The sequence below is a fragment of the Mustela putorius genome, unplaced genomic scaffold, assembly GCF_011764305.1.
Source record: "Mustela putorius furo isolate JIRA1106 unplaced genomic scaffold, ASM1176430v1.1 tig00003964_pilon_pilon_pilon, whole genome shotgun sequence".
NCBI lineage: Eukaryota > Metazoa > Chordata > Mammalia > Carnivora > Mustelidae > Mustela > Mustela putorius.
Window position 1 is genome coordinate 548,063 of NW_025422108.1, and position 27,541 is coordinate 575,603.

Sequence of the window (27,541 nt, forward strand, 5' to 3'; positions counted from 1 at the left end):
TCTTTCTCTGCTTTAACACATTCCCAGCCCAGCTGTTTTTTCTCCCTCCTTGTGTTTCCTTCTCCTTTCCCTGCCTGGCTCTCCCCTCCTCACCGTAAACCAAAGAGAAGTCCATAGGACCAGGCTCTCTCCATCTCTCCATCTGTCATAAAACCATGCTCAGTGATTCCTGTTGCTTTATTACAAAGCTCTGGCCTCCTCTTGCTAAGGCCCCTTGAGAACTTCAGTCACTCACCACCAGCCCCCATTTGGCCCCAGCCTCATGTCTAAGCAGACAAACCCCATCACTAGCTTTCAAAGACTCTCAGGCCCTGAACTGTCATCCACAATAACCTGTCCACTCACTCTCTTGGTGATAAAGCGAGAAGGTTCCTGGGGTGCCTAGGTGGCAGTCATTAAGCATCTGCCTTAGGCTCAGGTCATGATCCCAGGATCCTAGAATCGAGCCCCACCTCAGGTTCCCGGTTCTGCTGGGGAAGCCTGCTTCTCCCTCTTCCACTCCCCCTGCTTGTGTTCTCTCTCTTACTATCAAATAAATAAATAAATAAGATCTTTAAAAAAATAAAATAAAATAAAAGGTTCCCAATTGACGATAGGAATTCAAGCTCCTTAGCCAAAAATGCTGGGCCCTTGCATCATAGCCTTAAACTGGCTTTTAAATTTTTAGATTGTGTTTAACTTTTACTCTTCCATTTGAAATACCTTTTCCTATCCAGATGTGTGAGCACTGTGCCCCAAGCCAGTCTTACCTGTCCCTCTGTTCGTGCCTCTGCCTTGCTTACTGCTCACTTAGAGCAACTCTGAGACTCTTAAGAGTCTCTGAAATGGAGAGACTAAAAGTCTGTATCTCATAGGACATTCTATGGATTGCAAGACAATGCTAGGAAGGTCCTATGCACAGTGCCTGCCAGATGGCAGGGCCACCTGCGTAACCTCACTGACATTGCCCCTGACCTCCCCACCCCGATCAGCACAGGCCAGCTCCTCCCAAGCTGACCTCAAGTGTCTCCTCTCTAATAAATCTCTTCACCTTTTCTGAATAAAAAGGACACTTTATCTACCATCACATGGCAATGGACCCAACCAGCAACACTGCTGGCATTGTTTCTGACACTGCTCAGCTCCTACAAAGCTCCATAACCTTTCAGCTTCATGGCTTTCTCAAAGAACCTGAACTTCTCATACAGCAGAGACCACATCTTTTCTTTTCTTTTTTTCATATATTCCACACTCATTACTCCTTCTATAAGTCAGGAACCTGTATACAATAAGTACTTAAATGTTTCACTGCTGACCATTACAGGACCTTAATTGTGATTAAAGTTTACAAGCAAATAAAACAAAAAGCATGACATTTTCCCCAAGTGTACAAGTTTATATAGACACATGCACACACATGTATGTATTTGGGGTCGATATATCTCCATATATGCATTAGTATGCAAATCTGTGAATGCAAATACCCACATAAGTATCCATATATTTGGACATATATGGGTATATGGATATATATGGATACTTACATAGGAATTTGCATATATATACACACACATATGTATGTATATGTGTATATGTATATGTACATGTGTATATGTACCTCTATGTGTGTGCACTTCAATTAGCACTGACCGCTGACATGTTAGGTATACTCTTCTCTTCCCAGTAATTCAAACATCTATTAAGCCCTGCACTCTCCAAAGCAGTCAATAATTATACTAATTAATCTTTTTGTTAAAAAATAAATTTTAGCACAAAAAATTACCAGGAAATAGGACACTGAAAGTGAAATCTTTGGAAAGCAAAGAACATACCAGTAAGGTTAATAAATAACCCTTTATGATTACATAGCTGACTTCATTCACATGGATGGCCATCTAGACAAACAACCCACTCAAACTAAAGAATAAAATGCCAAGTTTCATATCTTTCTGAATTCAGAGTCTGATCGGCATAATCACTTTTCAAAGCATCTAATTCACTCTGAAGAAAGGCTATGTTTTTCTGTGCTTCTAAAATATCTAAAAGATCTTTCTTAACTTTCTGATTTTCCTGAAGGAAAGGAACAGCACAAGCATTAGATTTTGGGCATCTTCCACCCGGGAGAGTCAAGAGTAATGGAACCTCACACCCCACCCCCACACCTCCACAGTCCTTCAAATCTTGGGTGTTCGAAGAACTAGTTACCAATTCAAGGTGATTTGAAAATATCATAAGGTAGTAAAGTCTCAAAAAGCTAAATCTTTGAAATTGTTCTTTTTCTTAAACGTTTGACATTTGGTGCCAAAAAACTCAGTCAAGATGGGATTGTGATGTACTTTAACATGTTACTGGCAAATTAACTCAGATCAAACATGTAAACATCTGTTTTACTCAATGAGAGCTATGAATCTACTGACAAATACGCTGAGGAATTAACAGTATTTATCACCGGGCAGACTGGCTAATTTTTACAATAAATCTCATCACCTAACATTTGTGATTTTTGCACTTAAAAATAGTTTGTTTTTTTAAAAAAAGTCTATGTTTTTCTTAAAAAAGAAGGAAAAAAAACACTGGAGGCTTCCAGTACAAAATGATGGACTGAACACTCTTCTTTCCCTTTGAAGACCCCATTCCCACGAAATACCAAATAACATGAAATAAACTAATACAGGTTATAAGAATGCAAGAGGGGCCCCCCAACACTCAAGTGAATTAAATACATTCCTGGAAGATGGAAACTGGATGGAAATGTGCTGACAGAAGAGAAGAGAGAAGGAGCACAGTAGGTCTGGAAGAGGCTTGGGGAAGGTTGTGCTACAGAGCAAAGGAAGAGGCAATTAGCTAGGCAGCACCTGCTCCCCCACAGGTGGAAATGGAGCTTAAAAACAGATTAAATTTGTGTATTAAGGCACACAGCCCGCAGCCCCCAGGCCATCCTCTCTTACACTAGCAAAGAATAGCAGATAGTCAGAGTCAATTCCCAAGGCAGTAAGACAGGGATTGTCTTTTTGAAAAGAACTGAAGTGGGTGCCTGCATGGCACAGTCAGTTAAGCATCCAACTCTTGGTTTGGGCTCAAGTCCTGATTTCAGGGACATGAGATAGAGTCCTGCCTCACGTTCGGTGCTCAGCTGGAGTCTGTTTCAGATTCTCTGCCTCTCCTTCTGCCCCCACTTGTTCTCTCTCTCTTTCAAACAAATAAATAAAATCTTTAAAAAGAAAAAGAACTGAATGACCCCTATACAGTGTCCTAAGTCCTCTTATCCATATCCCACTAATTCCGGTCATAAGCGTCCCCCATTCCAAAAGCCAGCTTCACACACACAGCTCCTAGGAAGACACCCTCTCAGGGGAGGTCCCCAGGTAAACAGATGTATTTACCTAGCTGCACAGGAATCCTACACCAGCTACCTAAAATGTTCAGAAACTCCAGGATGATGTATGGGTAGTGAGTTTAAAAAACAATCAGTCCAATAAGAACTGAAATTTTGGAGACTCCAAAATTAACATTTTCCAAGAGAAAAAACAAATTCCATGCATCAGGAAGAATAAATAAGAAGTTGGAAGGCATCAGTGAATGATATCCTGAAGATGCCAGAGTTTCTTTTTACAAGAAACCAAAAACTCAACCAGGAAATGCAAGAAAAATTAGCAACTCTACAAGAAAGTCATGATCCAAATACAGAGCTAACTAAGATGTGGCAAAATTTGAAACCGATGGCACATTCCAACTTGACCATGAATCTAGGAGCCTTCTCTTCTGAGTGGTATGGGGATAATGAATGGAGAGAAAAATGCAAATGCACTGGCAGCAAGCTGGCTCACTTCTGGGCTCGGCAATGAGAATATTTAGAGTCCTAACAAAGGAAATGTTCACTAGTGGCTTTTAACTTTTCGAGAGTCCACCTAAAAACAAAATAAAGACAACTTAATGATGATGATAAAACATACACAAAGGCTGTCAATTTGGCAACAGAAAGACCAAAGGCAGGGTCAGGAAGGTGGGAAAGGGACAGAAAGAGGAACTCTGGAGGAAGAAAAGGGCAATTATCCCCTCACCCCACAGAGCAGAGCTGAAGTTGCAGGAATGCAGGGTTAACTATGTGAAGTGCAAGGGCCATGCCACCATTGCTGTGAATAAGAAATAAATAAAAGCATTCACCACAGGTGGGGAATCATTGAGGATAATAGCCTGAATAACATGTTTGTTCAAAGGTACATCAAAGGCTTTCTTTCACTGCAGTATTAATTTTCTCTCTATCCCCGGAAACACCGATAAACAGCCCAACCATGTCTAGTCGTCGTCGAGGAGGAAATGTATTTCTGGGAATGAAAGATGAATCTTACCATTGATAAATCATAAATTTGCTTTTTTAAGGCAGCTACATCTTCTTTTTGACTTAGGTGTTTTGATTGTTCTTCTAGCTGAAAGAACAAATGAAAGCTGTTCATGTACAAACTCACTTTGGATAGATTCAGTTAAGTTTATTAGTATCCTTGAATATATAGCTATAGGAATTCTAAAAGTCTTCAATTTTCAACATGATACAACTTTGTAAATCATTAAGCTACATATAATCCATGAGGATTTGAAAATTTGGTTTCAATAATTTAAGCATTTAAAAAGGGGTTTTTTTGTTTTTTTTTTTCTTTTGGCTTAATGAATTTCCTTTGAAACAACTGTGGGAAGCCACTCAACTACTAAGCGACCTAACTTCACCTTTTCAGTTACGTTGCATCTGAGTCTGGACCTTTATATTCTCCTAGAAATTTATCTGTACTTAACACTTTCTACCCTGTATTATAATTATTTACGAATGCCTTACCTCTCCTACCAGAGTCCAAGACTTTTAACAGCAGTATTAGCGTCAGATTCACTTCTTTTTTTTTCACAGTGATTCCAGTAAGTGCTTATTAGAATAACTGAAATCAGTAACATGTAAGTGTGATAGGAAGCTAGTGACATATGCACCCAGACTCTATGGATATATACCTGAGCTTGCTTTCTGGGTGACTTGTCAGTATCACCAGATTAAACCAGCTCAGGAGCATCTCTAACATGGACAACTAAAATGCCTCTCCTACAAAGAGCCGACAGTCCCTGGAAACGGTGGGGATCCATGGGTTTCCATTAACTGAGTAGTTACGCAGTGACCAAAATGAATGCTAAATTTCATCACACTAAGTCAAAGCCTAAGTAATCTGATGCTGGACTTTCTTCATCTTACCAGATGCTTCTATTAAAAGTTTTCACACAAGACGACTCTTTCAAAAAAAAAAAAAAAAAAAAAAAAAAAAAAAGACGACTCTTTCCCCTGGCCAGCTCTGAGAAGAGCCCTTGATTTTTTCAGATGCATGCCAATTTCAGAGAAGAAAAATGGCGGGGGGGGGGGGGACTAGGTTCCTGGGGCACCTGGGTTGCTCAGTGGGTTAAAGCCTCTGCCTTCAGCGCAAGTCGTGATCCCAGGGTCCTGGGATGGGCCCCGCATCGGGCTCTCTGCTCAGTGGGGAGACTGCTTCCCTTCCTCTCTCTCTGCCTGCCTCTCTGCCTACTTGTGATCTCTGTCAAATGCGTAAATAAAAATCCTAAGGGAAAAAAAAAAAAAAAACTAGGTTCCTCAGAATTCATGGCTTAGGGTAACGGCACTCATAATCAATTTGTAATCTTTTCCATAGTTTAAGCCTTTAACATTCCCTCACGTAAATCCCCATCTTATAAAAAAGCCTCCCCAGCAGGTGGGAAGTCTGGTACAAGTGAGAAAGCGCAAAATGCGTAGCGAGACCACTCCACGGCTTACTGGCGCGCTGTGACTCAAGCACTCCATGTCCTCAGCGGTGAAAGCAGCATATTCACCTCTCCTCAGAGAAAGCTTGAGAATTAAATTTAAAAATTGTGAAAAAGAGCTTATTAAACTATAAAGTCAGTAACGTCTCAGCTATTATGTTGATGCAGGACAGTCAATTATTAATCCCATTTTACAAATGAGAAACGAAATGATAAGATAACGAAGTCAATTGTCCCAGGTGTACTGGGAGAAAGTGGCAGAGCCACGATGAGGACTCTGGTCCCATCACTTCTGACTCTTACTATTCAGGGCCTATGTGGTCCTCATCATATGCCTCATCATGGCAAGAAATTGTGTGTCTTTTCTGCATAACTTGCTTTTAGCCTAAAGATGTCAGAAGACAGGAAAATAACTAAGGACCAGGGTGAGGAGATCTGTGACTCTGGCATCAACAAGACATTGGTCTGTTCAAATTGTGCAATTCAAGCATCTCATGTCTGTCTAATGGCCTCTGTCAACTAGAGAAAAGGTTGACATTGATCATAATTTCCCAAGAAGGTTATTGGGGAGAATTTTTAATAATCCCAGAGGTTTGAACTGCAATAGACTATAAAATACAGCTAACTGTCACTTAATCTCATTGACTATAAACACTGGAAAGAGCATTAAATGTTATCACATGAAGAACCAGAGAAGCAAAGTGCCACAGTGCCACTTTCAGGAATGATTCTTTTTCTAGTATCTGTTTTCACTTTAGCCAAGGTATTTCCGCTCGCTGCAGAGACAACCCACACCCAAGCGGTGGATCCAGTACCAAGCTGCAGACAGCCTGGGCTGGCAGCGGAGAGCCAATGGGACGTACCTCTTCCCAAACTCTGCTCTCAGTGATGTCAACTTGGCAGCTTAAAATTGTAATGATGGCAGCCTTAACACCATGGAAATCAGCAAATATTACAGATTTGTACCTGACCCCCTACCCTCTCCAGAGCCTGTTGTTAAGTAGCTACCAGCATATCACAGGGTGAAGAATACCTTACTCATTAGAGACCAAACACAGCAAAGGCCAAACCCAATCACAACTTTGCTCACATTTCAGCAAGTTCCCTCCTACCTCCTGCTGATCAGGGGTGCCCTACATGTGGAACTTTCTGCACAGAACAAGAATATTTACTTTATTTAATAAATATTCACTGAATACTGGCCATTGCAGTTAGCTGGGGGCAAGGATATGAGAATATGTGACCAGTAAAGACAGGATCCCTCCTGTCCTGAGCAGAGTCCACTGAACATGTGGGTCCTGAGGGTACCCAAGGAAGGAAAACTGGGGTTTGATGGACAACTGTCCAAGGGGTCAGAAATACTTATTAGACCTGTGCAGAAGAAAGGCTGCCCTTGAAACAGAAAATCAGGGACCTTTAAAAAACCATCTTTCAGGAAGCCCCGTTTGACTCTGAAATCTGATTCCAACTGCTGCTTTAATATGATTCCCAATGTTTTCAGTTGCTAAAAACTGAAACACCCGGATATACTGAGGCTATTCCTAGAAGCCTCACTGCCACAAACCTACCTTTTTAAGTTTCTTTATTGTCACCTGTAGATCCCCTACTTCTGTTTCATACTGACGTCTGAGATCACTGAGGGCTTCCTCAGCCTTACGTTTTTCCTTTAAAAAAAAGAATAAAAGATTTTACTGATTTAAATAGGTTTTTCAAAACCCCATTAAGTGAGAAATGTATTATGTCAAACTAAGGCTGATCCTAAGTCTCCTACACAGGGAGGGCAAGAAGTGATGGCGGAAGTAAACCAAATGACTCTCGAGGTACAGCTCTTCTGTGCAAGTGAAAGCCGACATGCACACATCACCTGGAAAGACGCATATAAGACTATCACTCATGTTGTGACAGGAGGCCAGGGAGCATCTATTAACTAGTTTAATTAATTACTGCTATTGTTTATTAAAAGATACAGCAAGAGCCAAGGGCCCAAGTGCTTGCCTGCACCCTATCATGGCATCAGGGCCCAGGAAGATCCAGTGGGTGTATCCTGCTTCCAAGAGCTCACACCTTACTTGGATTCAAATCACATCACCTGCAAATTTCTACGCTAAGTGCTTCTGCATGGGCTGGCTCTTCTCAGATGTATCCTGCCTGGATCAGAGAATGCTAAGGAGCACACGAGGAGGTCAAGGGCTGTAGCTCCCAGGAGCTCAGATATCTTTAAGTTTCCCTTCCCTCTTCACAAAGCATGGAACTTTACGCCCTGTGTTTAGAACTCAAATAAAGTTTTATAATAGCCAGTGAAATTGAGTGTTCAGATATGCACTGATAGCCTCCTATATGCCAACAGTCCTGAGCACCGAGGGACAGAGCAGAAGCAATGAAGACCAACAGGCATCCTGGTGGGAGAAGACAGGAAGCAAAGGTGATCTCAGGAAGCAATACAAGAAGAAGCTAACAATGAGATGTGACAGGAAGTGAGCTGGGAGGTAAGGTAAGGCCTCTCTGCAGGGGAGACATGACCCCATGTCTCAACACCTACCGGAGTTACACAGTCTTACATCCCACTTACTTGGCTGTCTAGCTGAGACAAATTACTTGAAGCCTCCATTTCCTTACTGGATTAATGTGAGGAGTATATTAAATTATCCAAGTAAATTAAATAAGCCATATAAATTAAATAATCCATGTAAATGAAATCTTCTATGCTTAGGAGGAGATATCTGGAGAAGAACAACATCTTCACTCCTGGTAACCTTGTTTTAAGCGAGTCTCTTGAGTTTATTGAGCTTTACAGGTGAGGAAGCAAGTGTTGCCCCTTCACAGGCGGACGAAGACATGAAGCCTCCCAATGAGCATCTACCTCGGACAGCCTTCCTGGCATCTCGGCAAGTCTTCTCGCTAAAACCAGCACCATGATGCTAAACATAACAACTTTTATGGTGTGGAAATATTTGGTTCAGAGCTTAATAAAGGAAATCACCACTATGTAGCTCATTCCCAACATGTCACGGGCAGACACCAAGAGATTGGATGGGGGGGTCGTTACAGTAACTTAGGTAGAAATGGTGGTGCTTCAGACCAACTCATCACAAACTTCCAGGAAACTGAAAGGGAGGGAAGCCTTCCCAACCCATTCTGTGAGACCAGCACTGGCCTGAGACAAAAATCAAACACATTAAGAGAAACCCACAAGCTAATATCTTTAATGAATATGGATGTAAAAATAATAAACAAAATTTAGCAAAATGAATTAACCAAGATATAAAAATGAAAATACATCATAACTAAGTGGGGTTTATCCCCAGACTACAAGTGTGTTTTAATACTTGAAAATCCATGTAATTACCACATTGATGATTGAAAAAAGAGAAAAGCCATGATCATTTCTATAGCTACGGAAAAAGCATTCGATGAAATCCAACATTCCATTTCTAATTAGAACAACTCTTAGCCAACCAGGAACATGCTCAAAATTGAATAAAGGGCATCCATGAACAATATGCCACTAACATCATACTTCTTGTTAAGAGAGAGAATGTAGATAAGGATGTCTGCTCTCAATTATCTTATTCTAACCAGTGCAATAAAGAGAGAAAAATGAAGTGATCATTCACGTCAGAAAGAGAGACATAAAGCTGTCTTTATTCATAGATTATATACCATTTACCTAGAAAATCTGATGGAATCCACCCAAAAGGCTACTGAGAGTGAGCAATATAAACAAATATGATAGAGTATAAGACCTGTATGTAAAAATCAAGTGTATTTCTATATATTCACAATGGGAAACCAGAAATTGAAATTTTTAACAACATAGTTTAGAGTAGCATTAAAATACCAAATACTTAGGAATGAATCTGAGGAAAGACTTATAAGATCCGTATGTTCTATAGTACAAAACATTGCTAAGAAAATTTAAAGAAGACCTAAATAAGGGGAGAATACATCCAGTTTATGGATCAAATTACTCATTATTGTTAAGATGCCAATTCTCCCCATATTGATCTATAAATGAAATGAAATCAAATCAACCCCAGAAGGTTTGGGTTTTTTTTTTTTGTTTTTAAGAAATTGACAAGCTGATGCTATGGAAATTAAAGGATCTAAAATAGCCAAGACAACTTTTGAAAAAGAACAAAGTTGAAGAACTAATATTACTTGATTTCAAGACTTATTATAAAGCAATAGTCACCAAATCAATGTCATACTGGCATAAAGCAACCAATGGAACACACCAGAGAGCCCAGAAATAAAGCCACACAAATACAGTAAACCAACGTGGGACAAATACAAAGGCAATTCAGTGGAGAACAAAGAATCTCCAACAAATGGTGCTGGACCAACTGGATATCCACCTGCCACAAAAATATGAACTTTGACCCACATCTTGCAAAATGGATCCTAAATGTAAAATCTAAAACAAATAAAACTTATAGAAGAAAACAGCAGAATAATCTTTGTGATCTTGTGTTAGGCAAAGTTTCTTAGATGCCAAAAGCATGATTAAAGAAAAATTGACAAATCAGACCTCATCAAAATGAAAAATTTCTACTCCTCAAAATACACTGTTAGGAGAATGAAATGACAAGTCACCGTGGGGAAAGAATTTTAAAATCAGAATATATAAAGAGCTTTCAAAACTCTGTAACAGGAGCGCTTGGGTCATGCAGTCAGTGAAGTGTCTGACTCTTGGTTTCGGGTCAGATCAGATCTCGAGGTCCTGGGGTCGGGCTCTGTGTTGATTCGGCCTGAAATTCTCTCTCCCTCTACCTCTGCCCCTCTTGCTTGTGCTCTCTCTCTCTCTAATAAATAAATCAGTCTAAAAGAAAACTGTATTTAAAAACAAATAAAACTCTGCATAATAGAAAACCACCTAATTTTCAAAGTGAACAAAAGATTTTAACAGACATTTCATGGAAGAGGATACACAGTGGTTGCCTGGCAAGGAGGGCAGAGGAGGGAGGAAGGGAAGCATGACAAAGGGGCCTGAGGAAACTTAGATGGTGGACGGATACACCCATCATCTTGACTGTTGGTGGTGGATTCCTGAACTATGGGCACACCCAGTGTTATCGTGTTCTGTACTGTAAATATGCAGCTCCTTGTGTGTCAATTCTACTTCGAGAAAGCCATTACAGCCTAAAATACTTACGTGGAGCAATGGACTAACACTGTAGGGGCAAAAGGAGTCAAGGTCAGGAAGAGGTGGATATGACCAGAGGACTGCGAGGGAACATCAAGGAGACGGGGAGACTTTCTCTAAGCTTGGCTGAATTTGGGAAAATGGAAAGGAGGGGCAAAGAAAGCGGATGGAGTGAAGGAAGAGTGATGATCACGCCGGACCAGAGCTGTGCGGTGCAGAACCACAGGGAGCTGAGCTGAGCCAAACAAGAAGTTACAGGGTGTGGGGGCCCTGGTAAGCTCCAACACCAAGCACAAGTCTGCTGGTTAAGAAGAAGCCTAAGTGTTCGATGAGGGAATGAGCACCCAGATAAAATGCACGGAGAGGGAAAAAAGGCAGAAAGAATATATGATTTTCCTGTTTCTAGACTACAACAAATGGAGTGCTATCAGAAGAATGGGATCTCCACTGCCCTAAAGCTGGCCCACGGACTCTGAGCCACTGACTCTGTTGAACATGACATCCCAACAGTTACTCAACTTGCCAGTAAGAGATAAGACAACGAAGAGACCTGAAGTCATATATGGGGTACAGCAGACCAAGCAAAGGATCTGGAAGGACACAAAGTACGAAGAGCCACGGGAAAAAGTAGGCTGGCCACAGCCAGGATGCAGTCAGCACGTCTCAGGCCCGGTGCTAGGCACTCACGTCCACCATCAGGCTGGGCCTCTGTGAAGCAGGCTGGTGCATTACCCCATTCTAAAAATGGCACCACCGAGGTCAGAGGTCCGGTTATTTCCCCAGGGCCACCTGCCTGGTCAAAGGCAGAGCCCGGAAGCACATTAATGCCAATCAGATGCCAATACTCAGGCCCTTCTCACTCCATCCTGCTGCCTCTTGGAGTTAACAGGGCAAATGAAAAGAAAATGTTCAACCCAACATTAGCCTTACAGGTAAGTCTATTTTCTATTTCCAGTAAACATGCATCACCAGCTGTAGTTTATAAGGAAAAAAGACAAACATTGCTTCTATGGAAATCATTGAAGGTAAGCAAGTTTCAACTATAGTGTTTACTCAGTGCTGAATAAAAGTACTTTTTATTATAAAACACTGAAGTTCTCAGACAGAATTTTAATTTCCCTGCAATCTAGATTTAAAGTTGGCAGTGGGCATGGTCTGGGAGACTGTGGTATAAGAGCTGAAACACCCTTCTCTACCCCAGGGGGGCGCTGCCTTCTTCCTCGGGCCTCCACTCTCACAGCACCTCCACAGAGAGGCCCCTGACCCGCCGACCGCTTCTCCCCATCGTGGCTGACCACACTTGCTCTTTACTCGTAGCTACTGAAATTATCTACTTTATTTGATTACTTATTATCTCTCTCCCCCCTCACTTTCCCCCCAAAACCATTACCAAAAATAGCCCTCATGGAAAACCCTGCCCGGTGCCCGGTCTGTAAAAGGTGATCCATCAGGAATCGTGGGAAGAAAGGGCCAATCCCACAGACTCACATCTTTACACGTCTTGTGTTCTGCTGCCTGAATCCTCTGATCCATTTCCTCTTCCAACTCACTCAGCTGCATGGCTGCCTTGTCCTGGGCTCTGAAATTCAAGAGGGTGCACACCTTTTCACTGCAACATGCAGAGACAACTTCAACCTCGTCTATTTCAACCCCTATGTTACAGATGAGGAGAAACACACTATTTTAAGGAATATTCCCTGTTCTTCCACATCATAAAACAGGATTGGCACTTTGACCATTTGCGTGTAAAATAACATTAAAACTAGATATTTAGTAAATGGTATAAATTAGACAAAATAGTGTTAACCTAGATTGTGGCGAAGAACAGCTAAAGATATCAAATCACTGGGAAGCTCTCGATAAATTCTGAAAATCCTTTCTGCTCCCACGACTGAGTGACAATCTTGGACCAAAAAAAAAGAACCACACAGTAAACAGATCTTTGGATAGAATTCTGCAACGCTTTATAGAAAACACACAATGTTATATGCTACAGTTAGAAGGGGATAAAAGGAATCTCAACAATTATTTCTAATCAGCTTCCTAAAGTTCTAGAATAAAAATAGTCTTTACATTGTAGAAAAATTCTGTTTCCTTTAATAATCCCCAAATCACCTCTCTACAGATGAAGAGCACACTGATTTGCCAAAAAGTTAGAAATGGGAACATGTCATTGAGGAGAGTTGTGGCATAGTTTTCCTGAGCAACTGGCTAGTATGGAGACATCTGTCATACTCTACAATGGTCAAGGCTTCAGATTAAACCCTAAAAAATGTATTTTTTATTCTCTCTCTCTGATGTATGTCCGATTATCTAAGTTTCTCATTCATGAGTCTTGCCTATTCAACTAGATGACAAGAGGTGCCACAGGATTTAGAGGGTCAATGACATGACATTGATAAAAAGTAGACAACAGAACCTAACATGGGGTGCCTGAGTGGTTCAGTGGGTTAAAGCCTCTGCTTTCAGCTCAGGTCATGATCCCAGGGTCCTGAGATTGAGCCCCACATCAGGCTCTCTGCTTGGTAGAGAGCCTGCTTCCCTTCCTCTCTCTCTGCCTGCCTCTCTGCCTACTTGTGATCTCTATTTGTCAAATCAATAAATAAAATCTTTAAAAAAAGAAAAAGAAAAAGAAGAGGGGTGCCTGGGTGACTCAGTGAATTAAGCATCTGTCTTCAGCTCAAGTCAGGATCCCAAGGTCCTGGGGTCGAGCCCCATGTCAGGCTCCCTGCTCAGTGAGAAGTCGGCTTCTCCTTCTCCCACTCCTCCTTGTGTTCCCTCTCTCACTGGCTCTCTCTGTCAAACAAGTGAAGAAATCTTTAACAAAAAAGAAGAAGGAGAAGAAGAAGAAGAGGAGGAGGAGGAGGAGGAATAAAGACAGGAAGGACTTCAATACCTCTTCACTGCAATGGCCAGGTTTTCCATTTCTGTGCTCTGCAGTTTGATCTCACGGATAAAGTTCCTTATAACATGCTCGTACGACTGAATTAGTCTTGGCTCCACAAGGTTGATGTTTAGATACAAGGTACTAACTTGCTCTTTTCTGCCAAAAAAAAAAAAAAAAAAAAAGAAAGAAAGAAAGAAGAGCTAAATTAAACAAAATAAAAAATAAAAAGGCAAATTTTCAGAATACTTTCATGAATGAGACACATAAGAACCAAACAAAGCAACAATAACAGAAGGACCAGAAAGGAAAGAAGAGCAGGCAGACAGTGATGCTATGGCACTAACCTCCGTACTACTTTTTTTTTTAAAGAATTTATTTATTTATCTGATAAGAGAGAGAGAGAGAGATCACAAGCACGCAGAGAGGCAGGCAGAGAGAGGTGGAAGCAGGCTCCCCGCTGAGCAAAGAGCCCGATGCAGGGCTTGATCCCAGGATCCTGAGATCATGACCTGAGCTGAAGGCAGAGGCTTTAACCCACTGAGCCACCCAGGCGCCCTCTCCGTACTTTTAAAATGGAACAGCAAGTTCATTATTTCCTAGATGTATTGAGGTATGACTGATAAATAAAAACTGTACATATTTAGGTTTCCCGGTCATGATTTAGTGTTAAAAGATGTAGACGGGTGAGGGAAGAGAAATGCATAGAGAGGGATTGACAGGAAGGGGCAATTTTTGTTATGACTGCAGCTATTTTTTTTTTTTTTTTGAAGATTTTGTTTATTTATTTGACAGAGACACAGCGAGAGGGGGGAAAGGAGCAGGGGAGTGGGAGGGGGAGAAGCAGGCTTCCTGCTGAGCAGAGAGCCCGAATCAGTGCCCGATCCCAGGACGCTGGAATCACCACCTGAGCCAAAGGCAGACGCTTAACGACTGAGGCATCCAGGCGCCCCTTGCAGGTATTTTTTTTAACAGAAAGGTAAATAGGGGCATCTGATTGGCTCAGCTGGTATAGCGTATGACTCTTGATCTCAAGATCATAAGTTCAAGCCCCACACTGGGCTTGGACCCCACTTGAATGAATGAATGAATGAATGAATGAATAATCAATAAGTAGAAATAGAAATAAAACTTGAAAAAAGAAAGGTAATAAGAGGTACAGGAAAAAAAAAAAAAAAAAGGTAACCATTAAACAGATGAATAACATGTTCCACTAATCTCAGCCTTTATGATCATAAGAGTGAATGTATCTATTATTTTATAGTCAGTTAAAAATTACTTCATATAAATTCACATGTATTTATATGTGACAATCCTAGCTGTCATTATAAACTTTTATTAAAAGACACATATTCCAGAGTCGTTTCAAAAGAAAAACTGGGCAGCTCAGCTGCTGGAGGAAAAAGGAGTGAGTCAGTGGGGCTAGCAGTGCTCCTGATTCAAGTTCAGTGGCTGATACCCTAAGGGTACAGAGAGAAGACTCTGTGAAGACACAGGAAGGTGGCCATCAAAAAGCCAAGGAGAGGGGCGCCTGGGTGGCTCAGTGGGTTAAGCCGCTGCCTTCGGCTCAGGTCATGATCTCAGGGTCCTGGGATCGAGTTCCGCATCGGGCTCTCTGCTCAGCGGGGAGCCTGCTTCTTTCTCTCTCTCTCTCTGCCTGCCTCTCAGTGTACTTGTGATTTCTCTCTGTCAAATAAATAAAATCTTTAAAAAAAAAAAAAAAGCCAAGGAGACAGGCCTCATCAAGAACAAACCCCACAGGCACCTTGATCTGAGACTTCTAGCCTCCAGAACCGTATGAAAATAAATTTCAGCTGTTTAAACCACCAGTCTGGTATTTGTTACTAGACATTTCTAGGCAACCACAGCAAACAACAAAAGGCCCAAGGTCCCAGAGTGACTTAGTGGCAGAGCTGGGATTCCACCCCCCCATCTGAAGCTAAAGACTACATGATTTGCCAGAATGTTGTTTTGCTTCCCAATTGTGTTAAAGCATCTGAGCCGTGGAAGAAGAAATGGGATCCAAAATTAATTCGCAGAACTACGAAACCCTGAATAATGTGAGGTATATATTAACCTAGAGGCTTAGTTAAGCATGGCTTCAAGGTGTGTCCGTGAGCTATAAACTTCCCCAGGTTTATGCTTATAAATAAACTTCTCCGTCTGTGCAGAGGCCAATTATGATATAAAAGAACTGATCAAGTGAAATATTATTAATAAAGCTGCAGGATTAAGTCACTTCATTTGATATAAGATGCAGGAAGCGGCCATCATCCTTCTCATCAGAGCTGAGTACAAACACTAGTTGCAATAGTGAGCTGTATTTACTGGAGCAGTAAGCAAAACAAAACAAAAATACTCTTGGACTGTCCCATGCAATTTCAATGCATAACAGGATCATTAACTTCTTGCCTTTTGTCAGTTACTGATCACCAGCAAGATACAAAACGTAAAAACTCTCTCCTTAATAGGAACCTGCCTGTCAGAGGTGGCTATTAAGATACTGTCACCTAGAGTCCTTGCTTCTCGACTAACAGCACAACAAAATGTTCACAAGTACAGGTCACCAGATTTCAGGACATTCTGCAAATTTCAAAAATAAGAAAGAAACACAATAATTTATAAAACTTTTTCCGGTCTTGATATTATAAAGTTTCAGAAATGGTATTATGAAAAATATCTGCCAGATATTTTAGCAGAAATATGTGATATGGTTAGCAGAAAATATGTGATATGGTTTATCACTGTTCTATAGACTACATGAATACTTATCTATCCTGCTTCCTATTACAGGGCACACTTCCCAGAACCTCAGGCAGGTAGACGAGGGTCATGTGACTAGTTCTGGTAAATGGAACAGGAAGAGAAATGGTATGTTAGCCACTTCCACACTTGTTCCCTAAAATCCTTCATTAGATTCTAAGCTTCTATTCATTCATATTCTCCCTCTTTCTCTCTCTCTCAGCATCTCTCCCTCCATTCCCCTTCCCGCTCCTTCTCTACCTCCCTGCATCTCTCTTCCTCAGCCCCACAGCTGAAGTGAAGAATTCCAATATGGCAAAGCCATGGGAGAGAATGTGCTTGGCTTTCTGAATCACCACCCTGAGCTTAACTGCTCAGCATGGCTGTCTGATCACCTCAATCTGAATGACATGCTAGAAAGAAATGTTTGTATTTTGTAAAGCCACTAGGACTTAGAACTTCTTTGTTACAGTCAGTTTGAACTTAAAAGGTTGGCATAATAGTTTCCTATTTTTTTTTTTTTTTTTTTTTATTATCCTCTTCCAGATTAAATTACTTCTTCAGCTTTTTCCTTGATAGCTTCTTAACTACGTAAAAGCTTCTATGACCAGGGTAAATCTTTAGCACCACCACCCGCTCTCTTTCAGGGAACAAAGGACTACTCAGAAGCATCCTATACTGAGGCAGACACTTATTAGGCACCTTACATATGTAGTCCAGGCAGTGATCCAGAATTTACACCACTAGTCACTAAATCTTCATGGCAACCCTACAAAGAAGTTATCACCAGCACCCTGTTTACCAAAGAGGAAACTAAGGCAGAGACAGCTAAGTATTATCCTGGTAGCAGAGTCAGGATTCCAACTCAGCCCATCTGGCTCCAGAGTCCAGCTTCCCACAGAAGAACTAGCTCTTTGTGCCGAAACTAAATGCTGAACCGGTCTTAAGGGGCCCCAAGGGCAGGTCTCCACTAAAGAAAACTTAACATAACAAGATTTTTTAAAAATTGCTTTGGAGGAGGCTATGCATTATTGCTGCAAGGACTGTCCACATTACAAAGGGTCTCCTTTAAAGGATGATGGCATGATGAGGATTAAAATGAGGTAATCTTGTAAAATTTGGTTTATCTACAGCTATTTGTTTGGAAAGCACTATTGAAAACAATAAGGTTTCCTCCCACCCTCCCCAGCCCCCATCTATCTGTGTATTTCATTTGGTCTGTTTCTGTTTCTGTGAAACTAGAGAACCATGTGGATTATGCCAAGAGACAGCCAACAAAACACACTTGGCTATTCTGACATCTGATGGAGAAAACAAAACAAAAATTTTTAAAAAAAAACACCTTACTGTAGCAAAAGAGGATACCTGGTCCCTCTCTGTGAACTTTAAATGCTATGCCTCGCCCAAGCAGCTAAACACACGCGGTCCTTCCACTCAACAGACTTGGTGCCAAGACAATCTTTGTTTTGCTCCTAAGAGTGCCGGAGGCATGGCCCCCCCCCGGTGTCCCCTGCTTCCCCCGTCAAAGGTTAAGCAAGTAGAGAATGCACAATGCCGCAGACACAGCTCTGTTTCCTTCTGGCCTGACCCTAGGTGGCACATGTGAGGACTGAGAATCCTGCCTTGTGGTGACAAGGCCCAAAACACTTTTGATTCATTGAGTCTGGGGCCTCATCTCACGCAGTTACATTTGGTCACAAATACCACCCAGAGAGGCTTACAGGTACATTTGACAAACACTAGGTAAAAATTAAGGGTCAAGCCATAGGTCTTAGTCAATCAAGACAACACACATTCTCTACCCTTCTGTGCCAAGAAAGTCTCTAATACTAAAAATAATCTAATTTATGTCTGAAGGAAGAGAATGAATGAAAGGCAGAGAAAGACATCAGAGAAATACAGATCAGAGAAAAACACACCCTGAGTTACCAATTAGATTTAGATGTTTAAAACCTGGGCCTATAATATTACACAGCCATTAAAAAAAAAAAAAAAAAAAAAGAAAGAAAGAAAGAAAAGAAAGAAAGAAATCTATCCATTTGAAACAACGTGGATGGAACTAGAGGGTATTGTGTTAAGCGAAATAAGTCAATCAGAGAAAGACAATTATCATATGATCTCACTCCTATGTGGAATTTAAGAAACAAAACAGGGTCAGGGCACCTGGGTGGCTCAGTGGGTTAAAGCCTCTGCGTTCGGCTCATGTCATGATCCCGGGGTCCTGGGATCGAGCCCCGCATTGGGCCTGCTCTTCCTCTCTCTCTGCCTGCCTCTTTGCCTACTTGTGATCTCTGTCTGTCAAATAAATAAATAAAATCTTAAAAAAAAAAAAAAAAGAAACAAAACAGGGTCATGGGGAAGAGAAGAAAAAATAAAAGACAAAACCAGAGAGGGAGAAAAACTATAAGAGACTCTTAATCATAGAAAACAAACTGAGGATTGCTGGAGGGCTGGGGTAACAGGGTGCTGGACATTAAGGAGGACATGTGATGTAATGAGCACTGGGTGTTGTATAAGACTGATGAATCACAGGCCTACCTCTGAAACAATAATACATTATATGTTAATTAACTGCATTTAAATAAAAAAAATTTTAAATTAAAAAAACCTGAGCCTATGCATCTCAATTGATAAATTACAAGACCATTTGTTAAAAAAAAAAAAGACAGTAAGACAGTGGGGTTGGATAATTACTGAGGAAAAATTCACAACTTAGAATTTTACAATGGTCCGGGGGAAATAAGCATTTTAAGTCACAAATCTTCCCACTGAGGCTGAAAAGGCTATTACATGAACTTAGAAGAAAAACAGGTCCACTTAGGATGTATCCAAATTATAAAAGGGTGACATATTTTCACAGAATTGACACTTACCATATACAGATATATTTACATCGACGTGTATACACTGGAGGAGTAGTGTACTGAGAATGCCTGGACACCTCAGCTCTACAGACACTCTGGGCAATAGTCAAGCACAGAAAATGCTAAGGAGCATGGTGACCCAGTAAGATCGTTAGGAAAACTGTCTCTTAGATCCCGAGTTTCGCTGCATTAAACATTAAAACAGGGAGCTAAGATAGTCATTCAAACATAAGTCAATTAGATCTAAAACTCAAGACAGTTTTCTATGAACAAAAGCTAACAGTATAAAGTCCCAATATCCGCACCATCCTACACCAGCATCTGGCATAAGAAAACTGACATTATGACCCCACCATCTGAATGCAGGAAATTAAAACATCCATGCCACCTAAGGCACGGGTGCTAGATCCTGGAAGTAAAATGCTAAGATACAGACTGGGTTCCTTTCCCCCATTAGACCCACCATGAAGATTAAGTATAAGATATTCTGGCAGTATAGACAGGGGAACATGACCAGCACTTGGGGGATAGACTGAGGGATGAGTAGATGTCAATTAGGCAGCCAGTGGGAAAGGGGTGAGGGCGTGGTGGCCAATCTGAGGCACCAATAACCACAGGCTGAAGTGCCAGGACACGGGGCGGGTGGCAGGGGTAAGACAGCTGCTCCTGTAACCAGAAGAAGCTGGTGGGGCTGGACAGCCAGGAGCAGGGGAGGCAGAAACAGCATCAGATGTGGACGTGGGGTGAGAAGTCAGCAGGAGCCAGAAGGCACAGCAAAGACATGGGAGGAGACAGTTATTGAGAGGGTGGGAGGCCACTGGGAGTGTTACATGGAAGCAATGACCTGATCAAGTTTGCATCTTAACTACTCCCATCTTTATAAACTTTTGGCTGAAGCAGAAAAATAAGCACAGGATTTTGCAACAAGTCTTGGGAGATAAAACTAAATCTAAGTCCAGTGTCATTGAATCCAGAAATGTACAACTTCAGAAGTTTTCATGAACTTCGACTTTTCTTTGTTACAGAATATGTAAAATTGTAGACAATTAGAATCCGATCATACAAACAGATCACCTAACAGAATAGAGAGCCCATAAAGAGACCCACCTGAATACAGTCAACAGATATTTGACAGAGGAGCAAAGGAAATACAGGAGCAAAGACAGTTTTTTCAACAAATGGTGCTGAATAACTGGGCTTCCTCTTGAAAAAGAACAAATATAGACACAAACATTAAATTATTCATCAAAATGAAGTAAAAATCAATCACAGACCTAAACATAAAATGTAAAACTATAAAACTTTAGAACATAAGGAGAAATCTAGATGGCCATGGGTATGGTGACAACTTCTTAGATACAACACCAAAAGCATAATCCATGAGAAAAATAACTGATAAGCTAGATTTCACTAAAATTAGAAACTGCTCTTTGAACAACAATGGCAAGAAAATGAAAGGATAAGCCACAGACTGGAGGAAACATCTGTAAAAGACACAACGGTCATCTAAAATACACCACTGAAACCCTTAAAACTCAGCAATAACAAAAAACCTGATTTAAAAAATGGGTCCCCTTGGGCGCCTCGGTGGCTCAGTGGGTTAAGCCGCTGCCTTCGGCTCAGGTCATGATCTCAGGGTCCTGGGATCGAGTCCCACATCAGGCTCTCTGCTCAGCAGGGAGCCTGCTTCCCTCTCTCTCTCTTCCTGCCTCTCCCACTACTTGTGATTTCTCTCTGTCAAATAAATAAATAAAATCTTTAAAAAAAAAATAAGACCTTAATGGACATTTCACCAAAGAAGATATACAGATGACAAGCATATGAAAAAATTCTCCACATTATATGGTGTCTCAGGGAAATGAAAATTATAACAATGAGATAGCACGACATACCTATTAAAATGGCCAAATTCCAGAACATGACAACATCAAATGCTGGTGAGGATGTGGAGCAACAGGAACTCTCATTCATTGCTGCCAGGAATGCAAAATGGTAGTCACTTGGGAGGACAGCGTGACAATTTCTTAAGAGACCAACTTGCTCTTAACCACATAGTCCAGCAATCAGTGCTTCTTGGTATTTATCCAAAGGAGTGGAAAACTTAGGTCAGCACAAAAACTTGCATATGAACAGGTCATATGCAACCCAGTTCCGTCATAACTGCCAAAACTGGGCAGCAACCAAGATGTTCTTCAGTGGGGTGAGTAGGTAAACTATGGTACATGCAGATGAGGAAATACTAAACAACACTTGAAAAATGAGCTACCAAGCCATGAAAAGACATAAAGGAACTTTAAGTGCATATTACTATGCAAAAGAAACCAATCTGAAAAGATTACATACGACATAATTCCAACTCTATGACATTCTGGAAAATGCAAAACTTGGGGACAGTAAGAGATCATTGGTTGCCAGGGACTGGTGGGGAGGAGATAGGATGAATAGGTGAAACACAGAGGATTTTTAGGACAATGAAAATACTCTGTAAGATAATATGATAATGGGTATGTATCACTGTACCTTTGCCTAAACCCATATAATGTACATGAGTGAACCCTAATGTAAAATAAGGAATTGGGATGGTTATAATGTGTAAATGTAGGTTTATCAATTATAACAAATATATGATTCTGATAAGGTTTTGCTGATGATGGGGGAGGCTTTGAAGGTGTGGGGGCAGGGGGATATGGGAAATCTCTGTACCTTCCTCTTAATTCTTCTACAAACCTAAAACTACTCTAAAAAATAAATCTTTTTCTTTTTTTTTTTTTTTAATCTGACAGTTTATTTCTCTTTTGTGGTAAGAAAAATGGGTATATTCCTACTCAGGCGACATCAGCTGTTCTTTCTAGACGCCCTGAGCCAACCATATGGTTATTTGTCAGTGAGTGGAAAGGCTTATCCTTTTACTCCCACACACGTTAGATAAAAGTTACTGACTTCAAAACATACTTTTATTACATAGTACACATATTTTCAGAACAAGCCCCAACTAACTAGAAAATAATTGCCAACAACTAAATCTAGCTCTGCCCCTACAACAGGGCGGCAGTAGCTCTCTGTGAAGTTCATGTCTTTCCCTCCAGACACGGTGTGCTGTGTGTGCCTCTTTGCCCACCATCGGCCTGACGCCAGCCGCCTCTAACTGGAAGTGATTCTGGTCTGTGTTCTCACAAAAGCTCTTGCTTGTCATTAAAGTGATTACCTGACCCTCCCTTCTAGAGAAAATAATGGTCTCTTCAGCTTGGTTCCACCATCCCACAGAGACAGGCCAGTCCAGTGGCCCGGGCCCTCCTTGGCTCTGCTATGCTGCTGCTCAGAAGATGGTCCAGCCCAGGTGTTCAACCACCAGTGCCGCACCCAGTCCCCCTGCCCAAATACATCTCCCACAGGTAACATTCTTTCGGGATTCCCATGGCCTTGAGACGTATTTTACTTCCCGAAGTACTTAGATGGGTAGCATTCCTGCCAAGATTTTAAAATGGAAACTCCCTGGGAGATGATTCAAAGTCTAGAAACATTTCAAATTGCAAATTGCTTCCTATTTGAAATCACTGACATTTAGTAACTGGGAATTTGCCAATGGAGGAAGGAAGACAGAAACAGCAAGAGGCATGGTGCTAGAGGTTTGGGGAGGGCACACTGCGCACCACTGAGGGCTGCTTCATTCAGGAGTGAATAATGCCTGGGGGAAGTGTAATGGCCTGGCTAGATCAAATGCTTCCTCCTCACATCCTGGTTTTGCGAACCAAGGCCAAACACTTAGCCTCCTGCGCTTCATTCAGTTTCCTCAGACATAAAGTGAGGAAAGTGATAGAAGCTTCCACATAACGTAATTCACCTGGACCGAAGCACACACAATCCAGGCACACTGTAGGGAACTGATAAATGTTGGCCATCATCACAATCTGTTAATGCTCTTGACTCCTCTGCCCTAATCAGTTAGAAAGATGTAGGTGTTTATCTCCTGTGTATCTCTGGGTTGTGTTTTGGGGAAAGAGTCAAAAGGGAGAAAGCAATGTAGTGTGAAAACTTCATGGACAGAAATGTTGTCTTACAGGAGCTAGTGCAGGAAAAACTGAGAAATGAAAATTGGGTCATGGCTGAGGTCAGTCCTCGAAGCTCACAGTTTAAGGGTATGATAGCATGATTTATGAGACATACATATTTGGTCATTCAGATGACCCAAAATGCATTTCTTAGACATATTTGGTCTTCATCCACAATTCCTAAAAACTTCCAAAGCCATAGGGCTAAACTGGTGATTTTTAGACACCCCCCCACCCCAAAGAGGTGGATAGTTGCTAGGAGGGCCAACCGTGTGATTAAAGATTGAAACTTTCAGTCCCCTACTCCACACCCTGACCTTCAGGGAGGGGAGAGGGGCTGGAGGTTGAATCAGCCAAAGGCCAACAACTTAGCTTATCATGACTACATAATGAACCCTCCATATAAAACCCAAGAGAATATCTTTTTGGTCCTTTTGGGAGAGCTTCCATAGTTGGGAAACCAGAACACTTCATGTGCCGCTGAGCCAGGCCCCAGACTCCACGAGGACAGAAACTCCTCTAGTCAGGACCTCATTCTGTGTATCTCTTCATACGGCTATTGGTCCATACTTGGCCTTACCCTTTAATAAAGTGGTAAATGTAAGTAGATGTCTCCCTGAGTTCTGTGAGCCTCTTAGTGAATTAACTGAACTTAAGGAGGTGAGTGTTGGAACCTCCAGTCAGTCGGAAGCACACATAACAGCCTGGGGCTTGGGACTGGTGTCTGAACTGGGGGATGGGTCAGTGCTGTAGGACCTATGGAATCTCATGCTCTCTCCAAGTAGACAGTGTCAGAATTGAGCTGAATTCTTGAACACCTTGCTGGTGTCCAAGGATTGCTTTTTTTTTTGGGGGGGGGTGTCACACCCACCCATATTGGAATTGGGTCCAAGTAGTCCAAAAGAAGGGGTCAGTAAAAGTTTTCGGTAAAGCACCAGTCAGAAAATATTTACAATTTCTGTCGCAAATACTCAACACTGCCACTGTAGCATGAAAACAAACACAGACAACACACAAAATGAATAAGCTTAACTGTGTTGCAATCAAACATTATTTACACAAACAGGCCGAGGGCCAAATGGGCCCTCCTTGGATCCCTGTTATAGTCTTAACATAAGGAAGGCCCTGAGCACAGTAATGAGGATGGGGCAGTGCAGGTCTAGCCTTCTATATACAAGGAAACAGGGCTTTGGTCACATCCTGCCCCTACATGCACATCAATTTATATTTATATATGGACACCACACTGTCAGTGTGCTCTGTATGTGTACACACACACGTGAGAATAGGTACCCCTTTACTTAAGAGTACTGAGAATGCACATTCAATCTCCCAGTATTTCTCTTCTATCAGTTTACCTGGAGTCAAGTTTAATGTAGGCACAATCTAGTAATGTCAGTGCAAGTTGGTATATTTACACAGAAAATTTCTGTTTTGGTAAGAAATATACTAGTTGGGAAGAAAATAGTGCCACATCAGTTCCTGTACAAAATTTTTCTTTAGATGACATCTGTCTCATTTGGTTGTCCTGTATTTTGTCCACTTTGCCTAAAAAAAAGGAAAATTCTGGATAAATGCTCATGAAAAATCTACATTTAGAGTAGGTAACTGTTAACTGGTATTGAACTCCATACTAATTATGCATTAAATTATTAACAGTTGCATTACAATAAGCCAAAGGAAGCTCGTGGATTTGCACCTTTTACCTCCAGCTTTTACCCGGGAGTGTATGACACACCCTTGCGGTGGCGAAACTTCTCATGAACACGTGGCTAAATGGGAAGACAACCAGTGATAAACCCATCTCTCCTTTCCTGACCCTTTTCAGACACAGCATAACAAGGCTTTTGCTTTCAGGAGCCAGGAATAGAATACTCACTGATAAAACAAATTAGACTTGGATAAGAGAAGCTGGAGACTGATAAGTCCACAGGTCTCAGAGGGTGCGGGAGAAAGCCTGGGGACCGCTGCCCTGCTGGCTGCCTGGGTGACCATCCATTGTGCTACTCCCTGCCAGGCAGCTGTTTGGCCAAATCAGTGGGAAATAAGGAAATCAGAGGCATAGGGTACAGAAAACAGAAGTCGAACTGTCCTCCCACACAGCAATTGGAAGTATCTGGAATGCTCCCGCTACTAGAATTTGACCACGTTAGTACAATTTAAATGTATGTAACTAGTTATTTTGTTGAATGGTAAGGCTTTACTATTTTGCAATAAACCCTTCTGGCAACCATGACCTCAAGGAACAACAAAGGTGCACGCTTAATAAAAAAGTTAAGAACCAAATTTCCTTTCTATGAGAATGATGGTGATAAATACTAATGTACCAATATCAGTTCACTGATTGTGACAAGTGTATAGCACCAATACAAGATGCAAATCATGGGGGAAAGTGAGTACACGTAATAGGGGAACTCTGTAATGTCTGCACAATTTTTCTGTAAATCTAAAAATATTCCAAACAAAAGAATTTTTTTAAAGTTTGTCAACATTTAGCCTCCAACATGGTGGACCAGAACGATACCATTAACCACACAAAAACCAGAAGACAACAAATTTCCTGAAAAAGCATCAGCATCTGTCTTTGAGGAAAACTGTTCAGGGTCTATGAGGTCACTCATGCATTGGCAGAATGAGAGCATGTAAAGTAGGACCTTTCCCTTCAATCAAAAGACATTGCTTCTATATTGGTTCTGTGCATTTGCACTTCAAGTTTTCTTGTACAAATCCACATGGTGAAGTGACAGGTGCTTACGTGCCATTAGCCAAAAAAAAAAACTGTGCAGAGGTAAGTGAGGCCAGTTTGTTACCATTCTGATCAATGCCGAAAAAAAAAATCAGTTGAGTTCATTCCAATAATGGTTTCATTTCTTTTTTTTCATCCACTTCATGGCATCACAGTAAAGCTTTAAGAAATTCATTCTGCGGAAGAGAAAACTTCCGAACTTATTACAAATGTTACTGTAAATTTCGTGAAATATAAAAGTAAAGCACTGTGGTTAAAAATTATCATAATTTTTACTAAATTAAGCCATCTATGAAGTGGAAATGGTGCTGGTGCATTTGATGGCATCCAGACAGGCTTTGATATTCTACCAACTGAAAGAGAAGCTGTTGCTATCAGAATTTCAAATATATTCACACATATAATTACAGCATCTAAAATTTTTTGTGGTGGTTGCTTTTTCTCTGTGGCTTATCACATTCAGGTTTTGGAAACATTTGAACCTTTGAAGAACTACTTAGCAAATCATCCTATGTTTGTTGTAAACCTGCCCCCTAAGTTGGCATTACATTTTGTTCAAAATCTGTTGGAAAACTTTTATCAAATTTATAAAAACTGTCTTCAGCTTTTGAAGCTGTTAGCAGATTGGAATTAATTGAAAAATAAGCTTGAAAACAGGAAGGCACTGATGAACTAAACAGATGAAGTGAGAGCTCAAATGTTGTACAAATTCAATCCCAAAATTCCGTAATTATGATTTGGAATATCTCAACCTCCTATTTTTATTTGATTACATTTATGCTCTGAACCAAAATGAAATGAAATTGAAAAGGCCTACAATTTTGAAGCATCTCAATATGGGAAAACATTCGTAAGAGTCATAAACAGAAACAAACTTATCCTACAAGTCTTATCTTGCAAAACTTAAGAAAGAAATCTGTCAAAGTGTCAAAGAAAGCTCTTCAAAGGGAGGCAGAAAACACAGAGCTTGTGACCATCAAGGGCAGAAATATTCACATATGTAAGTATCAACACTTCTCAATACCAAAACTAAGTTGAGAATATCCTCCATTTATCAGAATTTGCCCTAAGCTTATTGCAGAGTTTTCCCTATGACTGTATGTCAGCACTTGGACAGGGAATGTTTTCTCCATTAAAAACATGATGACCTTCAGAGAAGAGTCAATTGTTCAATGTCAATAATTTCAAATTAATAATCAAAATCTTCTAAAGAACATTACAAGCAATTTGATGGGGCAGAAAAAGCATGAAGACCACAATGAAAAAAAAAAATTCTTCAGGAAAGTACAAGTAAAGATAAGAAACCGATTAAAGTACTTAAGTATTTTCCAAAAGTAACTATTCCAC

General features: G+C 41.0%; 1 protein-coding gene across 1 annotated transcript in view; it reads right to left on the bottom strand.

The window, feature by feature from the left end:
- LOC123389263 (ras and EF-hand domain-containing protein-like) overlaps nt 1–27,541 on the bottom strand; it is a 61,571-nt gene that overhangs the window by 18,543 nt on the left and 15,487 nt on the right. The window contains 5 exon segments of the mRNA XM_045070397.1: nt 1,898–2,049; nt 4,329–4,406; nt 7,335–7,430; nt 12,398–12,488; nt 13,806–13,952. Coding sequence (XP_044926332.1) covers nt 1,898–2,049; nt 4,329–4,406; nt 7,335–7,430; nt 12,398–12,488; nt 13,806–13,952 — 564 coding nt within the window.